Genomic DNA, 23,952 nt, shown 5'->3' with positions numbered 1-23,952 from the left:
ATCCTTAAAGGCTATTCAAACAGCTTTACAACAAAATGTAATACAGGACTTCCATAACGAAAATACAGATGCCACAAAAATAAATACCCTAAATAGGGAATAAACAAGACAATAAAACCCTCATCTTACATGTTTAAGAAGCTATAAACCATCGTAGGTAAAGCCTGTTTGTTCTAATTGGTCAGAGAAGCCACAGAAAAAGGCATACCAAGTCAAGCCCGTGGCCTGAGAAACAACTTCAGATGAGACAAGTTTTGAGTTAGTGATGTTATGATTAAAGTTTGAAGATACATAAACAAGCATGCAAATCACATCCAGTAAAGATGTCTTACATCTCATTTTGCTTTACTGAATGCTGGCATTCTAAGCATGAATGGCCAAGGGCAGTACTATGCACTTCCAAGCCCTCCCCAAACAAGGAAGCTCAAAGGGATTAACTACACTCTCACACAAACCAATTACTGATTTGACAGAGGACTTAGAAAGGAAGCTGAGGGTTCACAGACTTTTCCTGCCAACTTCCTGAACAGAGAATATAGTATTAATTTTGGTGAACTACAAGCAAAATTGTTCTGTTAGTGACATCTAGAGGATTGCAGATAGCTGACTGTTCTATCCCCTTTCAGGTTTTAGTATCAAGTACTTTCTTTCAACAAAAATACCACAGATTAATTTCAAGAAATTAAAGGTGGTTATTCAAAAACTGCGAACAAGAATTCTCTAAGATGTTTTGCTTTGGTAATACATTTACCCTTTGTTTGTTTTTTCTTCGTTTTCTACCCAGCAAATATCTACATATTCTTTTATGTCTCCTGTATCCGTTTTGCCACAAGTTATTTTAAAGTCCTTCTTGTCTCTTAATGCCTGACGTAGGCTTTCCATCGTTTCTGGTGTTATTTGTACCATTAGTCCATCTAGAAGAAAACCAGTTAAAATTCCAACTTATCTACAGAAAGAGTAGCACAGCTTTCTAGTAGAATCTTGGCTTAAATTCTAGTGGGACCAACTCTCTCCTACAGCTCGTTCATAAATGCACATCAAATGGACTCCATCCCCCCAACTACAGCATTAAATGTTAACGAGAAAGTATTGAAAACTCGTCAGACTCGTCAACAAAACTAAGACTAAAAGATCCATCTTAGATTAATCTTAGAAGTTTTTTTTCACTTGTGTCAATATATGTATTTCATCAATGCAGCAATGAAAATAGTTCCAGATATAGGCAGCCATAAAGGAAATACTTGCATTGACTAAAGCAAAGAGAGTTAAAACTCAGTATGTTTTAAAACAAGTAAGTGAACTAGCATGTATTTTTTTATGCAGCATTTGTTTGCAACAGGTTTTCTACAAAGTTAAAAATCCTGAAAAGAAAATGTTTAGCTTACTGAGGAATAAAGATCTTGCACAAGACCACTGTGGTGTGTTTTTTGGTTTTTGTTTGTTTTTTTTTTTTTTTTTAAGTTCTCTTAAGAAGAAACCACATAGGACAAAATTCTTACCTTCAACTATACTGGATTTAGCTAAAAATCCCGAAGATGTTTTTAAGGCTCCATTAAACACCACAAAACTTGCACCTGTAACTACAAAAAGTAGGAATAAAGTGAGTACCATTTCATATCACTCAAGTTTGTCATTACTAACATTTAACTTGCATTCCTTTTTAAAAAGGCAGGCAAAAAAGGTACTACTATACTGAAAGCACTAATAGAAATCCCTTACTGATAGGATGATATGAAACGTAACTCTCTAAAGAGAGAAGAATTCTTTCCAATCTGACCTTGGCAAAAAAGACCAGCTTTGTTAACTTATTTTGTGAGTGTATACAGTATCCTTTTAAGATACTGGCGGCAAGCCAACACAGGCAAGCCAAAAAAGCTCCATATACAAAGAGGACATGGTTGAAGACACAGTGGTGTGGGGGTTTTTTGGTTTTGTTTTTTTTGGTTTGGTTTCCCTCCCCCCTTTAAAACAGACATGCCACTCAACTTTTAAATTTATTTACAGGTGATATTCCTGAAGTTTAGATCATTTTCAGTGGTACTAAAAGCAACTGAAAGAAAAGAGGACATAAGTGAATTTCCATGTTACAAACCTTTGCATAAATTTGTTAGTTACACACAGTGCTTCAAACAAAAACACACTAAGTAGCTATACTTAATGAAGCACAGAACATTTTAAGTTGACACCAGAGACAGTAAAAGTACAGCCCTATCAATCTGGAATTCCCCCACAACTAATGGGCCTTGTTGAAAAGCATGACTCATCAGCCCAGACGCACTGCCACAGCTGTATTACTTTCAGAACCTAAAAGGTACCTCTGCACTCTTCTCTGTACAGGTGGTTGTATCAGTTTGCTAGGTGTTGTATAGAGCTACTCACTGTTACCCTATTTCCATACACTCAGTTATTGAGACTATTTGTTTACATATGTAAATATATTGCCCAATTCACACTAATACTAAATTTAGATTTTGAAATATGTAAAGAATCTGGTTATGTCTGAAAATGTAAGCTATATTAATAAGATTCTGGAAACAGAGAGGAAAAAAGTATTAATCTCCATTTAATGTAACATTTGTAAAAGGTAGCTAAGGGTTGATATCAAACAACAACATTTTATTTTGCATTTAAATTACTTTGCTGCTTGAATGCTGAACTTTTTGTCTAAACAGCTTACTGGGAATACGTATTTTCCTTGCAGCCTAAACATGAACTTACATTTCTGCTCAAGAAACGTGATTTTTCTTCACAAGCCAAATTAGACAGCTTACCTTTCCTAGGGTGTCCAGTAGCACTGATTGCTTGTGTGTGATAGAGGCCATGCTTATTCTGCACACACACCAAGTGAGAATCTGCTTCAGTATTAAAACTTGCTCCAATACTAATTACATGTTCATTAGAAGAATTTACCACCTTCATCACCTGTCAATACAGACATTTTCAATACAAGACATTAGAAAAATCCAGTTCTCAAAACAAATCCAAAGAATTATTCACTTAGCCAATTCCAGAAAGTTTGAACAACACAATTTGCCATGACTAGCTGGAGGAACACTAAGCATGATCAAAAATCCTACTTCAGTAGAGAGGGATGAGTAAGTCTAAATATCTCTGGACAATGCAGAATATCAGAGTTGTAGGGGTTTTGTTGGTCTTAAGGCTAAAATATGCATTAAGCCTCATTGAGTTTACTATTTAGGGTTTTTTGTTAAAGCTGAAGTAAATAATTTGTAATAAAAACTACATTGGCAAAAAAGTGGTGGGTGGTTTTCTTTTTTTAAGTTTTAAGGAGAACACCACCATCAGAAAATGGGTAGGAGAATCCTTGAAAATACATGCTAAGAGACTTCAAAGAAACTGCTGATTTTTCAGCATTTAGTAGTTATTCTAAAGCTCAACTTTTCACTTATCATTATCCACCTTCCAAGATATCCAGGAAGAAGGAAATCTATAGTCAGATAATTTCATGCCCTCCCCCTCCCCCCATCACATGCTTACATCAGTTTAAAGTTCAAAGCATCTACTGCACAGCAAATAGCAAAGTAATCTAGAGAGCTGCTTATCAAGTGGAGAATTCACTTGCAGAACTGCCTGGAAACTGATTCAGAATAAAAACATTACAGCCTCTAAGATCCAACCCCCCCCCCCTTTTTTTTTTAAACAGCTCATGTTAAAGACATGACTGGTATTGTACGAAAAACAAAGACTAAAGCAGTTTGGATTAGAAAACTAATCTAGATGGTTTTACTCACCTCATAATACTTCCTGAGGGGTATTTTAATACAGCTTCTACCCATTTCCACATGAACAAACAGGTTGTCTATAGTATGCAAAGTATACTGATAATTTCTAAGGTCCTATAACAGACAAAGTTTTTATGTTAGCAGACAATTAAGTATCATTTTCTTATCTCTTATAACAAATATTACCTAGATAAAGTACTTTACATACATCCCTAAGACTTCTAAAGAATAATGACATTAAGGGTGGCTAAAGACTTACTGATCACATTTTCCTACTGTGATGTATGTGAAGGGTACCTTAGTGAATATATTAACAAATTTACAGCACTGACAAGGTAGCTCTAGCTACTTACCAGTGGGTTATTTAGACTATGGCTACTTTATGCACATTAGGATCTTACACTGTTTTAGGTAACAAAGTACTTCAACACCCTCCCTCTCTCTAAAAGAAAAGCAAAGCATGGAAGCCATCATCTAGACTAGTTTGTTTCCAGACTCACACCTTATCCCCTACAGCTCTAACTTGTTGAGTGATAGCTTGAATACTGCACTGTTTCTTATACCTTCCTCTGACAGAAGTTACCATCCATCATCTCAACCACTTCTGCAAAACTTCCCTATTGTGTTTTATTCCAGAAGAACATTAGGTATAAAATGATCTCATTTGCCTAAGCAAATGAGCTAAGCTAGTAATCAGCTGAAAAAGGTTAGAAAAGGCTCTTGTCATCAGCTGAGTCAGGTAATCAGTATGTCATGGTTTAGCCCCAGCTGGAAACTAAGCACCATGTAGCCACTCACTCACTCCCCCCTGATGGGATGGGGGAGAGAATCAGAAGAGTAGAAGTGAGAAAACTCGTGGGTTGAGATAAGGACAGTTTAATAAGTAAAGCAAAAGCCATGCATGCAAGCAAAGCAAGGAATTAATTCACTACTTCCCATGGGCAGACAGGTGTTCAGCCATCTCCAGCAAAGCAGGGCTCCATCATGTGTAACGGTTACTTGGGAAGACAAACGCCATCACTCCAAATGTCCCCCCCTCTTCCTTCTTCTTCCCCAGCTTTATATACTGAGCATGATGTCATATGGTATGGAACAGCCCTTTGGTCAGTTTGGATCAACTATCCTGGCTGTGTCCCCTCCCAGCTTCTTCTGCACCTGGCAGAGCATGGGAAGCTGAAAAGCCCTTGACTAGTGCAGCAACAACTAAAATATCTCTGTATTATCAATGCTGTTTTCAGCACAAATCCAAAACATAGCCCCATACCAGCCACTATAAAGAAAATTAACTCTATCCCAGCTGAAACCAGGACAGAGTATCTTCCTCAATCAGCACAGCTGTAGCAAGAAATAAATTTATGAACACATCTCACTGCATTACAAGTTTCAATTGAACTGGCATTGTTTTAGCAGTATTAAGGTTATACATCACAGATGCCCTTTGCCTCCATCATTTACTGTAGTCTAACAGTGTAGTCTAACAGGAGCTGGTGGAAGGCCAGGGCTTACGTAAAGCTGATAAGAGGGATTCAGGCTGGAAAGCGGAACATCTAAACAAGAATTACTGTCCTTGGGAGAGAAGCACATCCTGGAGAAATATGTAAGCTACTTATTGGGAACCATCTGAAACAACTAGTAGAAGTGTGGTAAGAAGCACCCTCACACAAACTATCCTCATTATAATACTAAAAGTCAGACCCCTTGAGCTGGAGACCCTGGCCCAAGCAGAGAACCCTCACCTTTGGGCATGCACAGAATATTAAAGTAGCACTGTAGCTTTAAGTTGAAATAAAAGAAATGTAGACCAATAGAAAACTGCTTGTGTAATTACTTATCATATGCATAACTAGGCTGTATAAATACTGTACCTGTATGACTGAACTGTGTACTAGCTTTGTGGAGCTACCACCTAGCACCCATCTCTGCACAGGCATGAAATAAAAATACCTCTGCCCTGTGTGTATTTTGGCATCTCGTACACTAAGTAAACGACCTCACACTTGTGGGATAACATTATACCACTACCTCAGTCACTTGTGTGGTACTAGATTTTATATGATCTTTACTTGAGGATTTGCACCACAGGTAGCTCAAAATGTAACATCAAGTGAGCATTTTGCAGTCATCTTACAATGATTAAACTCCTGCTGTATCAAAAGACCTAGTCCCGCCAAGGAGCATGTATTCCCACTGCCTGCTTCAAGCTGACAGTACAAACACAGCTGTGAGGGAGAATCAGAGTAACTCTAATCCAGCTGAAAATAAACTCTATAGAAGCCCCCTTCATCAGCAGCACAACATTAAGATTCCTCAAAGTCTGAAGATGCAATTCCACATTGGTACTGGCATTTCACCAATCAGGCAGGGAGCTGGCTCATGGAATTAAAATATGTTTTTTCTTAATGGAGGAATCTTACACTGTTTTTCAGATGATGCAACTCCTCTGATCAACTCCTTATGTAATGACATGGACATCAACAGTGGCAAAAAGGAAAGAGGGGCCAAAGACTGCAGTTTCATCTCAGCTGTAATGGTCTCTAGACTCTTAAGAGAGGATTTAGTGATCACCTAAATAATACATGTAATTCTCTCCACAACCTTACAACACTTTTCATCACAGCTTTAAGGATAAGTTCTACTTAAGTATTAGAAGAACATTACTGGTCAGGAATACAGGCTTACTGAAGTTTAAATCATATTATTTGGGTAACAGAGGAAAAAATTCCTCAGGGAATGGCATAAATTCCAGACTTGACTTATCCGATGATTTTGCCAAAACCTAAAGTTCTTCATATAGGACAGACTGGTTAATCGTGGTAAGGTTAAGCTTGTGTGACAAAGTAATTACTGTTACAGTTAGATCACAGCATCTGCCTGTCAAGTCTTTTCTTCAGATTCAAAAAACTGTCAGGTAAGACTTGAATTACTGCACCACACCAATGCTTGGAAGAGAAAAATGCAACCGAGCAACGATTACTACCAGCTTAAATGTAAATGTGAACATTTTTCTCATTAATTTAAAGCCACTTCTTACTACCAGAACTAATGTGTAATAATATAACATGAAAGATACAGCTTTCCTAACTCACATAGAAATACTCTTTGGTAAGAAAGTTTCAAGTCACATACGAATAACAAAACTGTCAGCCCTTTGCCAAAAACAACTGTGCTTTCAAGAATCAGAGTTTTGAGGATATTTTACACAATCTAAATTACAACAGGAAAGGAAGAGAATAAAACATTTACTCACAACAAGCAGATTCATAATTGTGTGTCCTATCTCTCCAAAGAGTGACTTCCGGTGCCTGAAACTTACTACAGGAGTTGGATATGCTAGGGTGGAAGAAGGGGAAGAAAAAAAGAGGTCACTGTTTACCTATTGCAACTGTAAGACTTGCTAATCCAAGTATGTATCTTGATTTTCAGCTATAGCCTATGTTTCTTAACCTCAGTATCTGACCAGCCAAAGGAACTAGAGCCCCTGCCTGATTCTCTGTCAGAGACTGTCTTTCAGCCCACTGCATGGTTTCCCCAGCCACAGTTAAATCCTACTGCAGTGTCATTGCATGGAGTCACTCTCCTAGTAGCAGTAATTTTGTGGTAGAGACTCATTGCTGCTTTCATATGCTTTGTCAGCTATGTTTCTTGCAATAGGTCATCTGGACAGAAACATCCTGGGTTCAGCCTTTGGGTCACAAGCTGCAGGAGGGCTTGCAAGTCTTCGTAGTTGCTTGAATAAGAACACCACACAAGTTAACATCTGCTTCCATGTTAATGCTATAATACAAAGTGAAGCACCACTTAGTATTGGTAAGCAAGAACAGAGTGAGTGAGAATGTTCATGCAAAGTAATATGCTTCGAAGTCCCATGGCTGCAATGAGAAACACGTGCAGATGGAAATTAGGGAAGGCAATGAGATGCAGGAGACCACAACATGAAGCCATTTGAAAACAAAACAATTAGCATAGCAAAGTCAGGACTATGAGGTCAAAGATGGGGGGGGGCCTGGAGGCACGCCCAAAAAAAAAAAAAAGGACCAAAAAAGGTTGATAAGGGGAAGAAGAATGACAAAGAAGTTACCACCCTTGTCAACACAGACAGAAGCCTGGCCAGTAGAAGTCTGCTATGGACTCAAGAAATCCATAAACAAGCGAGTGATACGTATTTATGTATCTTGCATATGTATTTTTTAATACATAATATACATATATATGTACATTGCAATATTTATATTTATGGACTTGCAGCTTCTAGAATGGTAAGCTTATTTATCAAAAATGCAAGGTCAGGAAAGTTGTGTATGATACATTTTTGAAATCCATTCCACTTAAGCAACAGCTGTATGCTGCACCTGCTCTAAGTCATAAGCAGCAGTGCAACAGGAAACAAAACAGTACCTATATGGCTAAATTAAATATCTGTGTTATTCAAGCAAGTACACAAGCAACTCTAGAAGGCATTTAAGACAGTATCTACTTTCAGGTCTTGCTCAAACTAGCTTTATCTGTTCAAGGCAATGGGAATCTGCGTAAACACTTTCCTTTGGTAAGCCTGAAGGAGAGTCAATGTAAATCTCAATGGGAGAGCAGAAAATGCTCACATCAGCCTGCAACAGACTGTGGAAGGTAATTCCCATATGGAGGCTGTGTCACTGCACAAGCTCTGGTGGTACACATTTACATGCTCTCCATCCACCTCACTTTGAAAGAATGCCTCCAGCATTTTTACAGGCCTACAGATTTCAAATGTATTCATTACTTATAAGGATAACTTGCTAATTAATACTTTTATTCATTTTATGAAGCAGTAATATTTTGCCAATATACTAAATTTCAGTAATTTAATTCAAAAAAAACAGTTTGTCAGAGTTGTAAATCTGGCTTGTGAATCTCCCTTCAAACCTTTTGCCTATGACAACAAAAGTCAGACATTTTGATAATTTACTACTGTCAGTTTTGGTTTCTTAGCTTTCTCATCAGCTAAGAACAGGAAAAAAAAAATCAAGGGAGTCCAGCAGGGCAATGTAAATTCCCAAGTGTCTCAATAGGTGGCTTCCCACGTATGAAACATGAGTGACACAAGTGTAATACAAAATACTGCAAAGATTATTTTAAATATTTTGCTTGTCTAAAAAACTTGTCTTTTCCAAAGGGAATTTTAAATTTATGCAGTTAAAACTTACCCCCATATTCTGCTCCCAATCTCAACATTAAACGTATTGGAAAAACTTTTGCCCAGGGTATTTCCAGCTTATGGATGAGAATGCCACAAAGAAAAGGGTTATCTGGTAGAATCTGATCATCAAGTTTCTGAAAAGTTGGTGAAACAAACAGGAATCCTCCATGCTCTTTGTTACCGAGAAAGTTTTCAGTAAAAGTAATGTTGTCCATGTTTCTTATTAACCTTCCTGTAGAAAGAGGAAGAGAGAGTCTTTGCACATCTGGAAAAGTAATACATTAGTGTCAAGAAAACTATTCTAACCAGTGGTCTCCTACAGACTTGCAAGCCTTATGGTATATCTCACATTTTCCTGAAAGTCTGACAGACGTCTAAACCCATAGACTAAATGCTCTATATTTACTAACTAAATGAACTTGAAGATGAAATTAGGGTCTTCCAAACAAATGCCAAAAACCCTGAAGTGTACAATGTTCCAGCACACACCAATTGATGAACTTCAATTAACAGACCTCAAATATTTACATACATAAGAGTATTGTACTTCTACAAATGAAGTTGCAGATGTCTGAAACCATAGACTCAAAGACTTATGTGCAGAATTTCCAACACAATATGACAAAACAACGAAAAACCCTGCAAACAGGACGTTTACAGAAGTATATGGAACAAAGAAACTTAATTTCTTTTATTCCTGTTGTTTAATTAGAACACAAGGCTAATACTGCAAGGTTTTTCAACAGAATCATTAGATACTTACAAATACCTGAAGAAAAATTACAGTTTAACTTCCAGCTTTAAAGATCAGCAATAAGATATTATAAAATAAAGAGTTAGACATTAAAATTACATACCTTTCATTGCATCCTTATAGATGTCAATAAATAATTTTAATATTTCACTGGGAAAAATCTCTTCATCTGGCAAACACTGCAACAGAATGACAATTTCTGCCTGACCCAAACCATGTAGTCCATTTGTTGAGAAATACCAGCACTTTTCTGAAGAATCTTTAATCAGAAAGATAGATACAACAGTAATGCTGTTTCACAGTCAGAAAAAGAAAGCTGCATTTAATGGAAAAGAAAATGTGCACTACTTACAAGTTATTAGCTTGACATTCACAAGCAAGTTTGCATTTAAGATAAAAGTTAATGGATTAGGACCTCCTTCCACAAGAAGCAAAGTGACCTGTTGGTGAGATGGATGTTCTTCCACTACAGGATCTAAATAAATCAACACCCGATTTAGTTCAACATGTCAGCCAACTACCTAAAACAAGAATTACAGATCATAGCATATGAAAGACTGTCCCATCCTCCTATTTTAAGAGGGTGGTAATTATTCTCAAACTTAGAATAGCTATAGATCAACCAATGAATAAGCTTACCCTAGGATTCAAGGAACATATAAAAATAAAGCAGCAACTTGTAGCAAAGGTGCAAACTAGGGCTATCATTCATTTGGTAGTTACTGACTAATTGTGTATGCTGTCTCCTCATCCATATACTGGTACTGTTAGTTATCACCCATGAGCACTGTCATTACTATAATGCGCTTAAGTGATTAAGTTTTCTTTTCATAACATATTGATCTTGTTAATAATGCATGTTCAATTATCCAACAATCCTATGTGCAGCAAATAAATGAGAGATTAGAATTGTATTAAAATACAAATTATATACACATAAGTTGACATTTAAAAATCTGGCATCAGGTGATTAAATATTAACAATTTTCTCAAATTTTACCTTTTCCCTTTTCACCCACTGCAAGCAAAAGTGGTGGCAGATTATCACCATCAGGAACAAGGCTGATCTCTTTACGAACACAGTTTTCAACACCACGTAGTGCTTTGTAACTTGATGGCCTAATAGGCATATCACTTGTAGTCTGATCAACTGAACTGGAACTAGTCTTCTCAGCTTCTGCAGTAGGAGAACACTCTTTAGTTTCTAGAGTTACAGATTTATAACTATATACCACCTCACTCTGGCCTGGAATGGCCTGCTGTGCACCATCTGAAGAAACAGAGGGACATAATTCCTCCATTCTTGTCATAATATTAATTTCTTCCTTAGGTTTTGGATTTACATCAGTTAATATGTCATCTTCTGCTGGGTTTGCAGCCTATGAAGAAGGAGGAAAGAAAAATATCTACACTCTTGTCTCACAACAAGCTAAACTTTCATTACTAGCATTCTAGAAGCAAAAAGAGAAAGAACTCTATCACAAATACTGAGAATGCATTTCCTCTAAACAAGAAGAAAGCCATCAAATCTCTCCTGGATCTTCTCCCTCCTCCCCCCCACCCCCCCGTTTAGGAGTTATATTAGGTGAAGATGCATCATTCATTTATTTGTTTGGTAACACAAAATTTGTATCAAAGCGCTGCAGATTAGTCATTTTGGCATACAACAGTCAGATGTAATACAATCAACAATAAACCAAGTACCCCTCCAGGAGTCTGTTTAGTATTACTGTTTCCCCACTCATAGCTACTGAACATTGTCATCATTGTAATTTGCCATCACTGGGATCAGCAGTTCAGTACTGCAAGTGTATTTCTATTTCTACACTATGTACTAATAGCTGAGTAGCATTTTACAGTCCGATTCATTTCTAGTTTGGAGTCAAACCTATGCTGCTCCCCCAGCAAAATGGATACGGCAAGCTATGAGCATAGGCACATTAGGATTTGTTTTGGGTTTTTTTGATGACAAAAAAACCTATCATCTTTCAAGTATGTTAGACTTGCATCCTAGTCCTGCATCCTTGCATCCTAGGGAACACTTTGCATTGCAACAAGAAAAAAACCTATCAACTCTATGCTTGCCCTGTAATAGTTCTCCTGGTAAACTATTAGCTTCTAGCAAATCCTCTGCTTAGCGTGTCAGGGGAGGGGAGGAGGGAAGACACCAATCCCCAAAATAACACCCCACAAACACACAGACAAAAAGATGACTAAATTTGCCCCTAATCGACTTCTTCCCCACAAATTTGCTTGCTGGTGTTTCATATCACTTTATAGTTTTGAACTTCATAACATCCTGTGGCAGCATGTTCAGGATTATGTGTTACCCAGTAAAGTACATCCTTTGCTTTAGAGCTGCAGTATGGTGATTTTGTTCGAGCTTCTGAAGCTGCATACAACCATCAACTAATTGTTTCCTACACACTTTGTCCACACTGCTTTCAATTTTAGACATTGCTTGTCCTTGGCAAGCGAAAATATCCTTCTTTTTCCCCAAAATGGAAGACAGCCTATACCTTTTGATTACTGCAACTTACTGGAGTCCTTCCTTGTTCAAATGAAGTCACATTTGCTGTTATCCATTCTTCATTAATTAAGGCTGGTTTACTTGCTATACACCTGGTAACTATTCAGATCCTCCATATGGAGGATCAAATAATAATGATCTGGCCTGGTCCTTAGCTTTACTAATGTGTTTTAAAAACTCTTGAATGCTGTTAGCATCACAGAATTTGTGTTATCACTGGAGACAGCGCTTCAGAGCTATGTTTTATTTTAAAAAGGCTCCAGTTGAGGAATCTCTCCAAATCTTTCCACAGCAAACTTATTCCACTTCTTTGGACTTTTCTTGTCAAGTGCAACTAGTTCAACACCATGAATATAGTCTATTATAAAAAAGCCAATCCCCCTCTCATTTCAACATTAGTTCACATTAGAAGCAGTAAGTGGATTTTGCTGCACCCTATAAGGTAGTATTCTAGGGCATTAAGCAACTTCTGGTTAGTCTAATCCAACAGGCAAACTATAGCAAGCCACTGGAAAAAAACCCACGAACTTCTACTACAAGCATGTTGTTAATGACAGGTTTCAGAACTATGGCTAAGGTTACCTTCATAAAAGTAGTTAATCAAAAGGCTGTGTAGAAAAAAACCAACTTGTTTTGGAAAATTTTCTGTCATACCATTTTTAAGTTCACATACACCCCAAAACAAACATGGTTTCCTTTGAAGTATGCTCTACAGAATATTTGATCCAAGGACTTCACAGCCACCCTCCAAAAAATAATCAAATATTGGCTCAGATTTCAAAAGCTGTGAAGCAAAAGTCATATTATGGTATGTAAGGGGCCCCATCAATAGCAAGCAAAGGTATTTCAAGAGGTAATTCATGCACCTACACACACTTCTTAATTCATACCATAGGCATCTCTGGCAAGTCAGGGTTTACTGGACTCAAGTCCTGTGATGACCTCTTTGCTCCCGATGAAAGTTTTGTTGTATCTGCCACTTCGCCATTTGGCAAAATACCGTCTGCAAACCAAACTCTCCTCTGTTCTTTGGGGCACAACCCTAAGAAAGGTTAAGAAAACACTGACTTCATAGTATTGTAATGTTCTAATAGCTGAAAGGGATAAAAATTAAGCCCCTTCTCTCCCCATCCATTTACTGGAACCAAGCACAGGTAGACAGTTTGACATCAGCCAGTCTCCAGTCAGGCAAATACATGCAAAAAATCTCACACTTGCAGAGGAAGCTGCCATGCTACAGTTAAATCTATCAATTCCTATATAAGGAACACTACTTCCTCAATCATCCCTCTGTAGTAAGATAAGAATGAAGTGCTAGTAAGCAAGTGAAGAATGAAGAATCACAACTAAAAGATGAAATACACTCTAAAAAAGTTAGCTTATCACTTTGTTTAAAAATTTATTTTAATTGAAGAAGGTCAGATGTTTAATAAAAGTGGAACAAAGACACCGCTTCGCCACTAATCATTTGTATTTACACAGAGAATGAGCCCCTACTGCTCCCTAGGAACTCTTCCCTAAACAACTACTTTGTTTTTACTGTAAGACTGGCAGTTGCAACACAAGCCAGAGATCTCCTAAGCTATATAAAAGTGATGAAAGTAATATCTACACACACACAAAAACCCCAACAATATAAACAGAGAGGACAATGGAAAAAAATAACATCCACATTTCATAAATGGAGACTTAAGACAGACTTGGTCAAGCTCATACATGGCATCAAAACTGGGAACTAAAAGTAACTTTCCAGTGTCCCAGTTCACAGAGTTTCCATTTCCCACAAAAAAATATCACTACACCAAGTATATATACATGATGCGATAAACAACTCTTTGGAAAGAGATGCTGAAAGTGTTAGATATATGATACTGTATTTAGCATACCTTCAATACCAGGTTGTTTTAGTACTGAGATAGGTAACAATGTAGAAGGTGAAGGAGAGCTAGCACTACCAGATATCTGGGCTTCCTCCAAAGGTGGAACAGCAGAAGAATACTCAGAGGAGATACTGGAACTGGGGACAGGACCAGTTGGACTCATCATTCTTTCAAATGCCTGTGCTAAAAAAAATGTGGTTAGTTTTTAAGATCTCACAATTGATTAAATTTCGTTTGCAGTGCAGTACTATGAGTGGGGGTTTTTTTCAAGAGCAGTGCACAATTTGTGAGCTAGTTATGAAAGATGAACACTCAAGGTATTGTACAGAAGAAAATTTAGATTTCTTGAACTTCCACCTGCACATTTGCCTAATTAGTTCCTAACATAGAAACAGACCTCCTTGTACATCTTGCTACTGTTGCAGCGACTACATTGAACCATATGATCCCTGTACCTTGGTGCAGATACATGTATCACATTTATCAAATCAAATTCCATTCAGGTGGCATATTAAAAGTCTGGTATGTTTTCAACTTATTTAAATATTAATAATCAGGACCACAATTTTTTCTCCTGATGTTTCCATAAGCATCCATGCTTAGCTTTCAGTTAAGAAAAGGTTATCTTATGATTCAATTACTGTAGTACTGTTAAGTAACTTGTAAAAATATCAGGACAGAAGGCTACATAAATGGGCACATGTGAGAAAAAGCAGCAGTATGGCCTTTAAACACACAGAAGGCTACTGTGGAGGGAGGATCACTTTTGCTAGACTCCTGACACAGATGACCCAATAGCATAACTTTGTATTTAGTCCTACAGAATTCAAACCTACTTTTTAAATAAAAAATAACCAGCGTGCTACTCAAAGTTTAAAATAAGAACTGAAATCCATCTAGTGGTACAATTATTCTCTTCCTCCCTCCATCTCAGAAATAGGAAAACATACACCAATTAAAGTAGTGAAGCTCCCCCAAAAGAACAAAGATTAAAGAGATGCTAGCTGTACCTATTCTTCTTTAATGATTACTGTAATTACTCAAAATTTTTACCTTTATTAATATCATCATAACAGCCAGTACAGACTCTTGCTTCCTTCTCCATGTACTGTAGTTTGCATTTTCGTTTGCAACAGCCACCACAAAAAACCTGAACCAGAAAAAGACTGAATTAAATATTATAGACAAAATCCCACTATTTCCTGAATTAAGTTCCTGTTTTTATTTACTCATTTTACTAAAACAGATTGCATTATATAAAGCATGCAAACACATTTTTGGAAGTAGGGAAGGAGAAAAGGAGCTTTAGCATATGTATCTTACAATACATTTCTGTCTGGGGACAAGGGAAAGTACTAGACTAAAAAGGCTTTTATTAAAAAGGCTTTTACTGCATTCAGCTCTGGGGTCCCCAGCACAAGACAGACATGGACCTCTTGGAGCAGCTCCAGAGGAGGGCCATGAAAATGATCAGAGGGCTGGAGCACCTCTCCTGTAAGGAAAGGCTGAGAGAGTTGGGGTTGTTCATCCTGGAAAAGAAAAGGCTCCAGGGAGACCTTAGTGTGGCTTTTCAATATATAAAGGGGACTTAAGACAGATGGAGAGAGACTTCCTACCAGGTCCTGTAGTGACAGGACAAGGGGCATTGGTTTTAAACTGAAAGAGGGTAGATTTCTATTGGATACAAGGAAGAAATTTTTTATAATGAGGGTGGTGAGACAGGGGAACAGGTTGCCCAGAGAAGCTGTGGATGCCCCAACACTGGAAGCGTTCAAGGTCAGGTTGGACAGGGCTCTGAGCAACCTGACCTAGTGAGAGATGTCCTTGCCCATGGCAGGAAGGTTGGACTAGATGGTTTTTAAAGGTCCCTTCCAACCCAAACCATTCTATGATGCTATGATTAAGAATCTCAAAAGCTCCACAATTTGGGCCGAACTACAAAGTCTGCCAAGTCTGCTTTTGATCCAGGGTTCTTCCTATCCTGTTTGCCAGAACCACACCACAACCTATCCATACCATAAGCTTTTGAAATTTGTCAGGTATTTCTGTTGGACCAAAGCAATCCTTAGATGTCTACAAACCAGCCTTCTACACACGGCCAGGAACGCCCACATTACACAGCTAAGCACTCAGCTCTTGCCAATACTCTCAGATTCAGCTGTAAAACAGAGCAGCACCTAAAATTTCTTGCTGTGAGCAGATTCAATCACATAAGGCCAGGTGCCCACAAAATAGCTAAAACTGGATTTAAAAAAAAATTTTTTTTAAGATCATAGCTGGAATACCATTGCATAGTGATTAGAAAACTCTTCCAAGAAATACACTTGTTTGATTCTAAACCTTCTGCAGCCTAATATTCAAGCCTGTATCTTAATCTCTCATGAACACACCTTCAGAAAAAAACCCAAAACCCACAATATGTACACAACAGAGCAGCAACAAGGAGGACACAAGTGATATTATATTGAAACTCTTATCTGGAGTGACAAAAAGAATTCCAGGTTGCACCACCGATTCCCAAATTCACTCCTACTTCTGTTAATCCCATAACTATCTTACATTAACCAACAGTGATAGGAACATGGACTGAACCCCAGAATTGGGTCAGATTTGCTTTACTGCTTCAGTATTATCTCTGAAGATAACTGCTGCAATCTCCCATTAGGATTCACATAATGGTTAAAACAATCTAGTCTCACACCGGCAAAGAGCCATTCCTTATCCACTGATCTTGCAGCACCGTGTGCTGCACCAAGTCTCTCCATAACAAGTGTTATCAGTTTGTCATGAAATTCCAACCTGCCTCTTCTACCTCACAGACAATTATTTAAGCCAGAGCTCACTACTTCCCAAGCTATTTACTAATGCTGGCTCAGGAACTATGTTGGCTAAGTAGGCTCCCCAACTCTGTCAGAAAGAATAAGCACAGTTGCCTTCACGTTACTAGCTCCCTTCAGCAAAGTATTTTAAAAGCGTGCTGAAGACTGCTTTGAAAGAACAGAATATGCTCTTCTACTGCAACAGGATATATACCCTGTCTATTTTCAAGCAGAGGTGGGGAAAAAAAGTGCGTCACTTCAGCCTGGACTACACCTGCACAATACCATTCAAAGAATTATGTCTCTAGTAAAGCTGTTTTCTGCAAGAGTTCCCATAAATATCTGGTCTTTTCTCACTTTTCCCTTATGTTCTTTCAAGGGTCACCTGCAAGTTTTCAGAGAGTCCCACCATTTTTAGCTATATGCAGACTCTAGAGTCAGTATTAGCCTTTAGAAGAGGTACCTTTGAAACCTTGATCTGACAGAAGCCTTCTACCACTGACCAGAGTTAAGTGGAAAGACCACTAAAAGTCTTCTGCTACTGCTAATTAACTCCAGGAAAACAAAGTGGATTAAGGGGAAAAAACCCAAACAGTAGTGACACAGGAAAAAAATTAAGTTATTACAAGTGAACTCCTTTAAGTAGGAAAAGTCACTGTAAAAACAGTAACACCTGATCACTGCAATATGAGCTCAGAAATAAACTATTCCAATTGCTTCTGCATTAACATCACAGGTAATTTACCTCAACTGAAAATGCACACGGCTCAGTAAAGATGTTAAGAATGTATTTGGTGAAGATTAATCACTAATCAGTTACAATCCACCTTAGGGCTTCAAATGCTAAGCAGTACAATCCTTTGCAATTGGTATTCTCCTCTTACACTTGGTGCCACTGGGACCCACAACAGAGGAGGCACCTTAATCCTAATGCACAGGAGAGAAGAGGTGAAGACAAACTAAGGGACAGGTAATGTAACAGGGGACAGGAGATAAAGGTGAGGCTGCTGAGCAAAGAAACTGATTCTCTTTGAGCTAGGAAGAGGAAGGGTACCACATCAAGAGACAAACACCTAAATAAACAAATTGCGAAGCTGTTTGGCCTCACAAGTGCTGCAGATGGGAGAGAAAGCAGGGACCACGACCCTCATACTTCCCTCCAGCACAGAAGCCAGAATTCACAAGCGTTGCCATTTTCATTTATTAAAAAGCTGTAGGACCACATGAAAACCATACAATTGTCTTCCAGAATAGTTCACAGAGGACAACTGTGAATTCCTACCAGTTTCTCCTTATGTCCAAGTGGTTGAAAACACAACAACCCACAACATGTCCACAAGGAACATTTTGTTAGTTTGTTTTAAGACAAAAAGTTACTATTAAAAAGACAAAAAGTCTTACAAGGCAGAAAGTTAAGCAGTTGCACATTCAGAAAAGCTATGACACAGTTACAACTACATAGCACTCCAGTATCAGTAAAGTCCAGATGATCTGTACTGCCTTCACTCATTCTCCCAATGAAGATGCATTGCAATGCCCCCTCTAATTACACTGTTCTGCCAAAACCCCCTCTGTTAACACACAACATTAGCAACACTAACAGCTGATGGTTGTAAACAGGACTGTGTGGTGAAGGGTGCTTTTATCCCCATCTCTAGACAAGGTGCAAGAAACTTCACAGTGAATGTAAACAGGAACGTGCCTGTTTACATTCAGCCAGTCACAAGTCAGTCAGTCTTATGACTAAAATGAAACCCACTCTGAAGAACTATGTTTTAAACTGTTACAAAACTTCAACAGGATATTCTGCCAAGTGATTAAGTTCAACGACTTCTAGGTTGTCACAATGAGTTAACTTTCTTGGCACCCAAATTCAGATCTACATTTTAATTCACACTTACTGCAGTTGAAGTAAATGGGTACTATGCTTTGAATATGCAGTGCTAGAAGAGGCATCCTGGGAAAAAAATCACCCAGCCTCTCCAGATGCCTCTCAACACTGGGGATGCAAAAAGTTAGTAGAGTACTGACATAAGGCTTTGCTATATCTCCTCATCCATAAAGCTTACAGAGGAACAGTGAAAAATAAGTTCATTAGTACTGTTAGTATTTCCATTTATGCACTAGTACAAGTGCAAGCCACAGTAGCTCACAAGGGAATTCTGGATTGAGAATAAGCTTTGACATTATTTACTCACTGCAGACCACAGGCTGAAAGAAGTTCTACAGATTACTTGCTCAGTTGGTGAGTACCATTCACCCCACAAAAATAGCACACTTTTCCCCTGAGACAACTCCCCTAGAAAATCATACATCTAAACACACAAGAGGACAGATTTAGGCTAGTCCTTTGCATTAGTACTGCTGTTGCAGCTCCTGAAAGAATGCAATCCTTTGAAATTCATGGACAGCATTTTACAGCTAGTATAACCACTTACCTGAATTCCAAACATCACCACCTCGTTTTTAAGCTTAAATACTTAAGCTTAACTTAAAAGCTGAGTAAAAAGCTGATTCACTATGACTACTATGAAGTAGTCCACTGTCTCATCTTCCTTCTTCTATGCAAAACACATTAGTCTAGCCAGCAATGGAAGCTAAAATAAGAAAGTTCTCTGTACTTCCCTTTAGTTATTTTCACAAAAAAGGTCATATGTTTCTTAATTAATATCATTTTTTTCCAACAGTCTAAGTTCCTATGAAGGAAAAATAAGATTAGGGGTTTTTTTTAAATAAAATACTTTGGTCTAGAAATATTCTTTCCCTTCTGTATTTTCATTATCCCTAAAACAGAATTCATTTGTTTTCAGTAACACAGGACCCCCTTCTAATAACTTACCTTTCCACATGCACGACAGTGGTGTCGCCTTTTTGTAAACGTGAACTTGACTTGGCAGTTCATGCAGTTGGGTGCCTCTGAATCAGGAACCCACAATGGTTGTTTCCATGAGAGTGCTGCAGGTATTTTAAGTGATTCTACATTTTCAGATGTTTGACTTCCTCCAGCTTCAGAGCTGCTTTCCCCAGAGCGTGCAGGGTCAGAATTTTTACCAGCACTTACGCTGGTGCCCGAGTGGGAAGCTTCTGGGGTAACAGAACCGGCTTCCTGGTTTTCTCTCTCAGGTACATCTGTTCTATTCAGTTGTCTCTGACCAACAGCTCCTTGGGAAAGGCCAAGCAACTGCTTTGGTCTTGCACCTTCAGTACAAACATTAGAAACTAGTGTTTCACTACCACTCTCAGTCACGTCCTGAATATGAGACAAAGCCTCTTCTGTTGCAGATTCCAATTCATTGGCAGTAAGAGATACTTTAAGATTACTATTAATGCTTGTTATCTCCTCCAGTTTTGCTTGCATATGTTCTTCAGTGACCTCTGTGAAATCCAGGTTGTTCACATTTGTTAAATTCCCTTCATATGCATCAGCTTCCATTAAGTTACTATCATTGTTTGAAGACTTCAATATGTTGGACTGAAGACTTTGTCCATACAAGAAATCATCAAGCTCAGCATCACTTATTAGAGTATCACTTTTAAAAACATTCTCCTCAACAGTAAAGTCAGCCATAAGTGGGCTAATATTTTCATTGTAATAAGAGTCTATACCAAGATCATATGGCTCAGCTTCATATTCTAGAAAAGCAGAAGCAAAAGCTTTTATTTGCTGAGAGTCACTGTCATCAATTACATCCTCAGTATCATACTTCTCTCCATCTGTACTTTTTTCCACAATACTTTTGTTGATTTTAGCTATATACTCTTGCTGTTCATGGAAGTCAGTGTTTTCACAGGATTCCCTACCTGAGACATCAGTTTTAGACTTTCCAGCATGAACAGTTAAAATATCACTAATAACCTCCGCCATTTCATTTTGAGGTAGAGGATTAACTTTTTCGTCTGTTACAACTGATGAACCACATATAGATACAGGAAGTGGAAGACATGATAGCGAGGTCTGGACACCCTCAACTGAAATACACGAAGTTGAAACACTTTTTAGTATTTCATTGCTATTAAGTTCTTCACTACCTACATTATCTTCTGTGATTTTCTTTCCCAATTCTACTTTAGCTCCTGTTTGACATGAGGAGCCCGGTAAAACACAATTTTCAGGTAATGTTGCATGGCTTTTGTGCAACTGAGGCCTCTTTGGCAGATCTGAAGGCATGGATTCAACATTACTCTCATCTTTTGAGTCCACCTTGTCTGTGGCACTTCTTCCATACATCTCTTTGCTTGCTGCAGAGCATGCACTTTCATCTTGTGGTTCACAAGGCAGTTTTTCATATGCTTTCTCATCTTTTGGACTGTACACATTCGAATTCTGTGATGTTACAGGGACACATGCAGTATTAAGGCGAGCAGTTTGTTCAAGGCAATCAAATACTTCACTGCACTTTACAGATTCTGTGCTGTGTTCATCATCACATGGATCCGAGATCTTCACTGTAGCATAACTGTCTGATTTTAAAGCTAAATGATTAATCTCCTCTGCTTTAAGATGTCCTGGATCTTGTAGCATTGAGTCCCCACCACTCTGCTCTGTACTTGAATCGCTGCAACCAGCTGATGACACACAAGTAGGAACAGGTATGCAAGATAGGCCAAAGCCAATCAAACCTTCACTGTACTGGAAGTCATCTGGCAGCAACTTTGGAGTATCTTCATGAGCAGCCACTGAATGGATTAAGTTACCTGTGTCATTAACAAGATCACACACAGGTATACTACACCTTCCGAGGTTTGAAGTCTGAATTTCATTTAAGGAACCACTGTCCACAGTGGACAAAAGATCAGGTCCAGCAACACCCTTCTCATTTTGTGGTGAGTAACTCAGAAGTGCTTCACTTGTTCCAATGTGGCTAGCTAGAGAGACTTCTTGTGATGAAGTACAATTGTTAGCATCCTCTTGCAGTTTTGGTGTTGGGTATACGTGTTGTAAGCAATCCAGAACCGAAGAAAGCGAATGGTGTTTTGAGTCATATGGGTTCTGAGGTGTTCTGTAGCAGTCATATTCATCTAGTTTAAGCAAAAAGAGATCAAAGGCAAAGTTTATAAAAGTCCTCTCTTTCCACAGTGCACTTCCTCTAAATCCTACCTATTTATCAATACAAGTTTTTATTTAGCACATGTTACTCAAATTCCACAGTAACAATCATTTGACCAATATGATTATGCTGGAGAACAAGGCAGCGAAAGAACTAACCTGTATTCTGTTCAAATTCATCAAGTATTTTGTCCAAGTCACAGACTGCAGCTTTAAAGTAACTGTCCATTCTAGTTACAGTTTTAGTGAAGCTTTAGCCTTCTTAAACCTAAAAACAAAAAATACAGCATTTCATTCGCAGCATTTTGCTGTTTACAAAGTCAAAGTGTTATTATTAGAAGACAACTTCTATGAAGTATTTTTTTCTTTTTAATAGCACTTTCTTCTCTCTCCATGTAAACAAAATGTAAGTACAAACAGGGCTGCAGACTGTCAGCCCCTATGTACTCTGAATACGCTCTACAGCATACTTGGTACACCATGCACAATACACTAAAAAATTCACCTTAAATCAGGAAATTGGGGCTGCCTTATTAAAACCAAATGCATCTGAAAGCACATAGTAGGGCATTATAATGTGAGGAAGTTTAAAACTAGAAGAGATACTAGGATCTTCTAGTTTGATCCCCTAGACATTTTACACCACGCAGTTCACAGGCAAAAAAACCAAAGTAGGCCATCATTACCCTTGCAACACAAGTGAACTGTTTAAATAAATTACGCCTACATAATCCCAGACATTTCATGCTTTAAACTGCAGCAGGAAGCACAAAAAGTATCCTTCTGTTGGCAGGAGTGCCAGCAAGAAAAAAAGCTTCGAGTTCAAACCTGACAGCCAGTTCAACACTGAGCATGTGAACATGAGACTTAAGGAAAGAGATTCTCTTAGTTCCCAAGCTATCCAACCAGTCAACTTCAATTTACTTTCAGCTATGACCTAATGTTTCAGATAAGACTAAACACAGGCTAAAACCCAAAATATATGAGGACTATAAAGCAGATAACCAGCTGAAGCACTGAAGTATGACACAGTTGTCTTAACAGAGAGCTGCAATACATTTAAGCAGGTTGAGGTCAGTACTCCTCCCCACAATGACGGATCAGCTGCCTTTAAATCCTCCTCTTAAACCTTCCCCCAAGGCCAGGAAAAAAAAAAAAAAATGCAGCATGGTAGGTCAGCTCATCACCTCTACTCTACTCAAAACATAAAAACCATTAACTCATTTACTTTCTCTGAGACCCAAACAAAATCTTTTTTTTTTAAATCTCTTTTTTAGAGACTTACCAACTTATCAGAAAGCTATTTATTAATCACATTGCCTATTGCAAAACATCCTGTTTAATTTGTTTAATGAAGATTTCCAGCCACTCAATGTTACACCTTTTTGGTCACTCTGAAGTACTTTCTAATTCCACATCTTTTTCATGTCTGAACAGCCATACAGTGCAATTACCTATAAGATATAATCGAGATGTTATTTACACTTCCCTTAAGCAAACTGAAGGGACTCAGATACCTTTAGTCTAATGTCTGGAAACTAGACCTGTGGAGGTCTGTCTAGTTTTCCTTCTACTCTTATTAGTCTCTGCTTTGGCTGACTTCACACCCTACCCCATTCAATGTACTCTGACCATCTAGCACTGTCTCTTCTCAAAGCTTAGAGCCTAAAGAAATACTTAAACTCTTTCATATCACTTACGCCACACTGCAGCTACCAATCTAGATTCCAGGCCTTACTTACTCCATTGAGGTGTAAGGTTACTTAAGTAAGACACTTCCTTACTCCACTGAGGTGTAACCTCCACTGAGGTTTCCTCTCACTGAATGGTTCAGATTGGGTGCATTCACGTACTACCACATTAATACGCATGTGACAAGAATACTTTAAGCTAATACATAGTTCAAATAGAGACTTGCAAAGCACAAGAAAGGTGAAACAAACAGTATGCATCACAACTTAGTGCAGTACTTTGTTTATTTTTTGCTCATATAGCACAATCTGAAT

The 23,952-nt window shown here is 38.2% G+C and overlaps 1 protein-coding gene across 3 annotated transcripts in view; it reads right to left on the bottom strand.

Annotated features, from left to right (window-relative positions):
* The window catches only part of ZFYVE16 (zinc finger FYVE-type containing 16), a 33,243-nt gene that overhangs the window by 3,505 nt on the left and 5,786 nt on the right, over positions 1-23,952 (bottom strand). The window contains exons 2-16 of one of the 3 annotated variants that reach the window (XR_012042350.1): positions 22,106-22,214; positions 19,739-21,918; positions 15,134-15,230; positions 14,087-14,263; positions 13,091-13,242; positions 10,671-11,049; positions 10,023-10,145; positions 9,774-9,929; positions 8,924-9,148; positions 6,991-7,073; positions 3,753-3,857; positions 2,772-2,922; positions 1,987-2,050; positions 1,500-1,580; positions 897-914 (exon numbers count right to left, since the gene is read on the bottom strand). Coding sequence is in view for 2 of the 3 variants with exons in the window: in XM_072860659.1 (XP_072716760.1) it covers positions 752-914; positions 1,500-1,580; positions 2,772-2,922; positions 3,753-3,857; positions 6,991-7,073; positions 8,924-9,148; positions 9,774-9,929; positions 10,023-10,145; positions 10,671-11,049; positions 13,091-13,242; positions 14,087-14,263; positions 15,134-15,230; positions 19,739-21,918; positions 22,106-22,175 (4,142 nt within the window). In the remaining variant the exon portion in view is untranslated. Of the gene's footprint in view, positions 1-751; positions 915-1,499; positions 1,581-1,986; positions 2,051-2,771; positions 2,923-3,752; positions 3,858-6,990; positions 7,074-8,923; positions 9,149-9,773; positions 9,930-10,022; positions 10,146-10,670; positions 11,050-13,090; positions 13,243-14,086; positions 14,264-15,133; positions 15,231-19,738; positions 21,919-22,105; positions 22,215-23,952 lie in introns of those variants that run through there. The other 2 variants (XM_072860660.1, XM_072860659.1) reach the window with 2 other exon arrangements.

This window comes from Ciconia boyciana, chromosome 4, assembly GCF_034638445.1.
Source record: "Ciconia boyciana chromosome 4, ASM3463844v1, whole genome shotgun sequence".
NCBI classification, from domain to species: domain Eukaryota; kingdom Metazoa; phylum Chordata; class Aves; order Ciconiiformes; family Ciconiidae; genus Ciconia; species Ciconia boyciana.
Note: the sequence above shows the minus strand (reverse complement) of the source record. Positions and strands in the feature narration are given on the sequence as shown.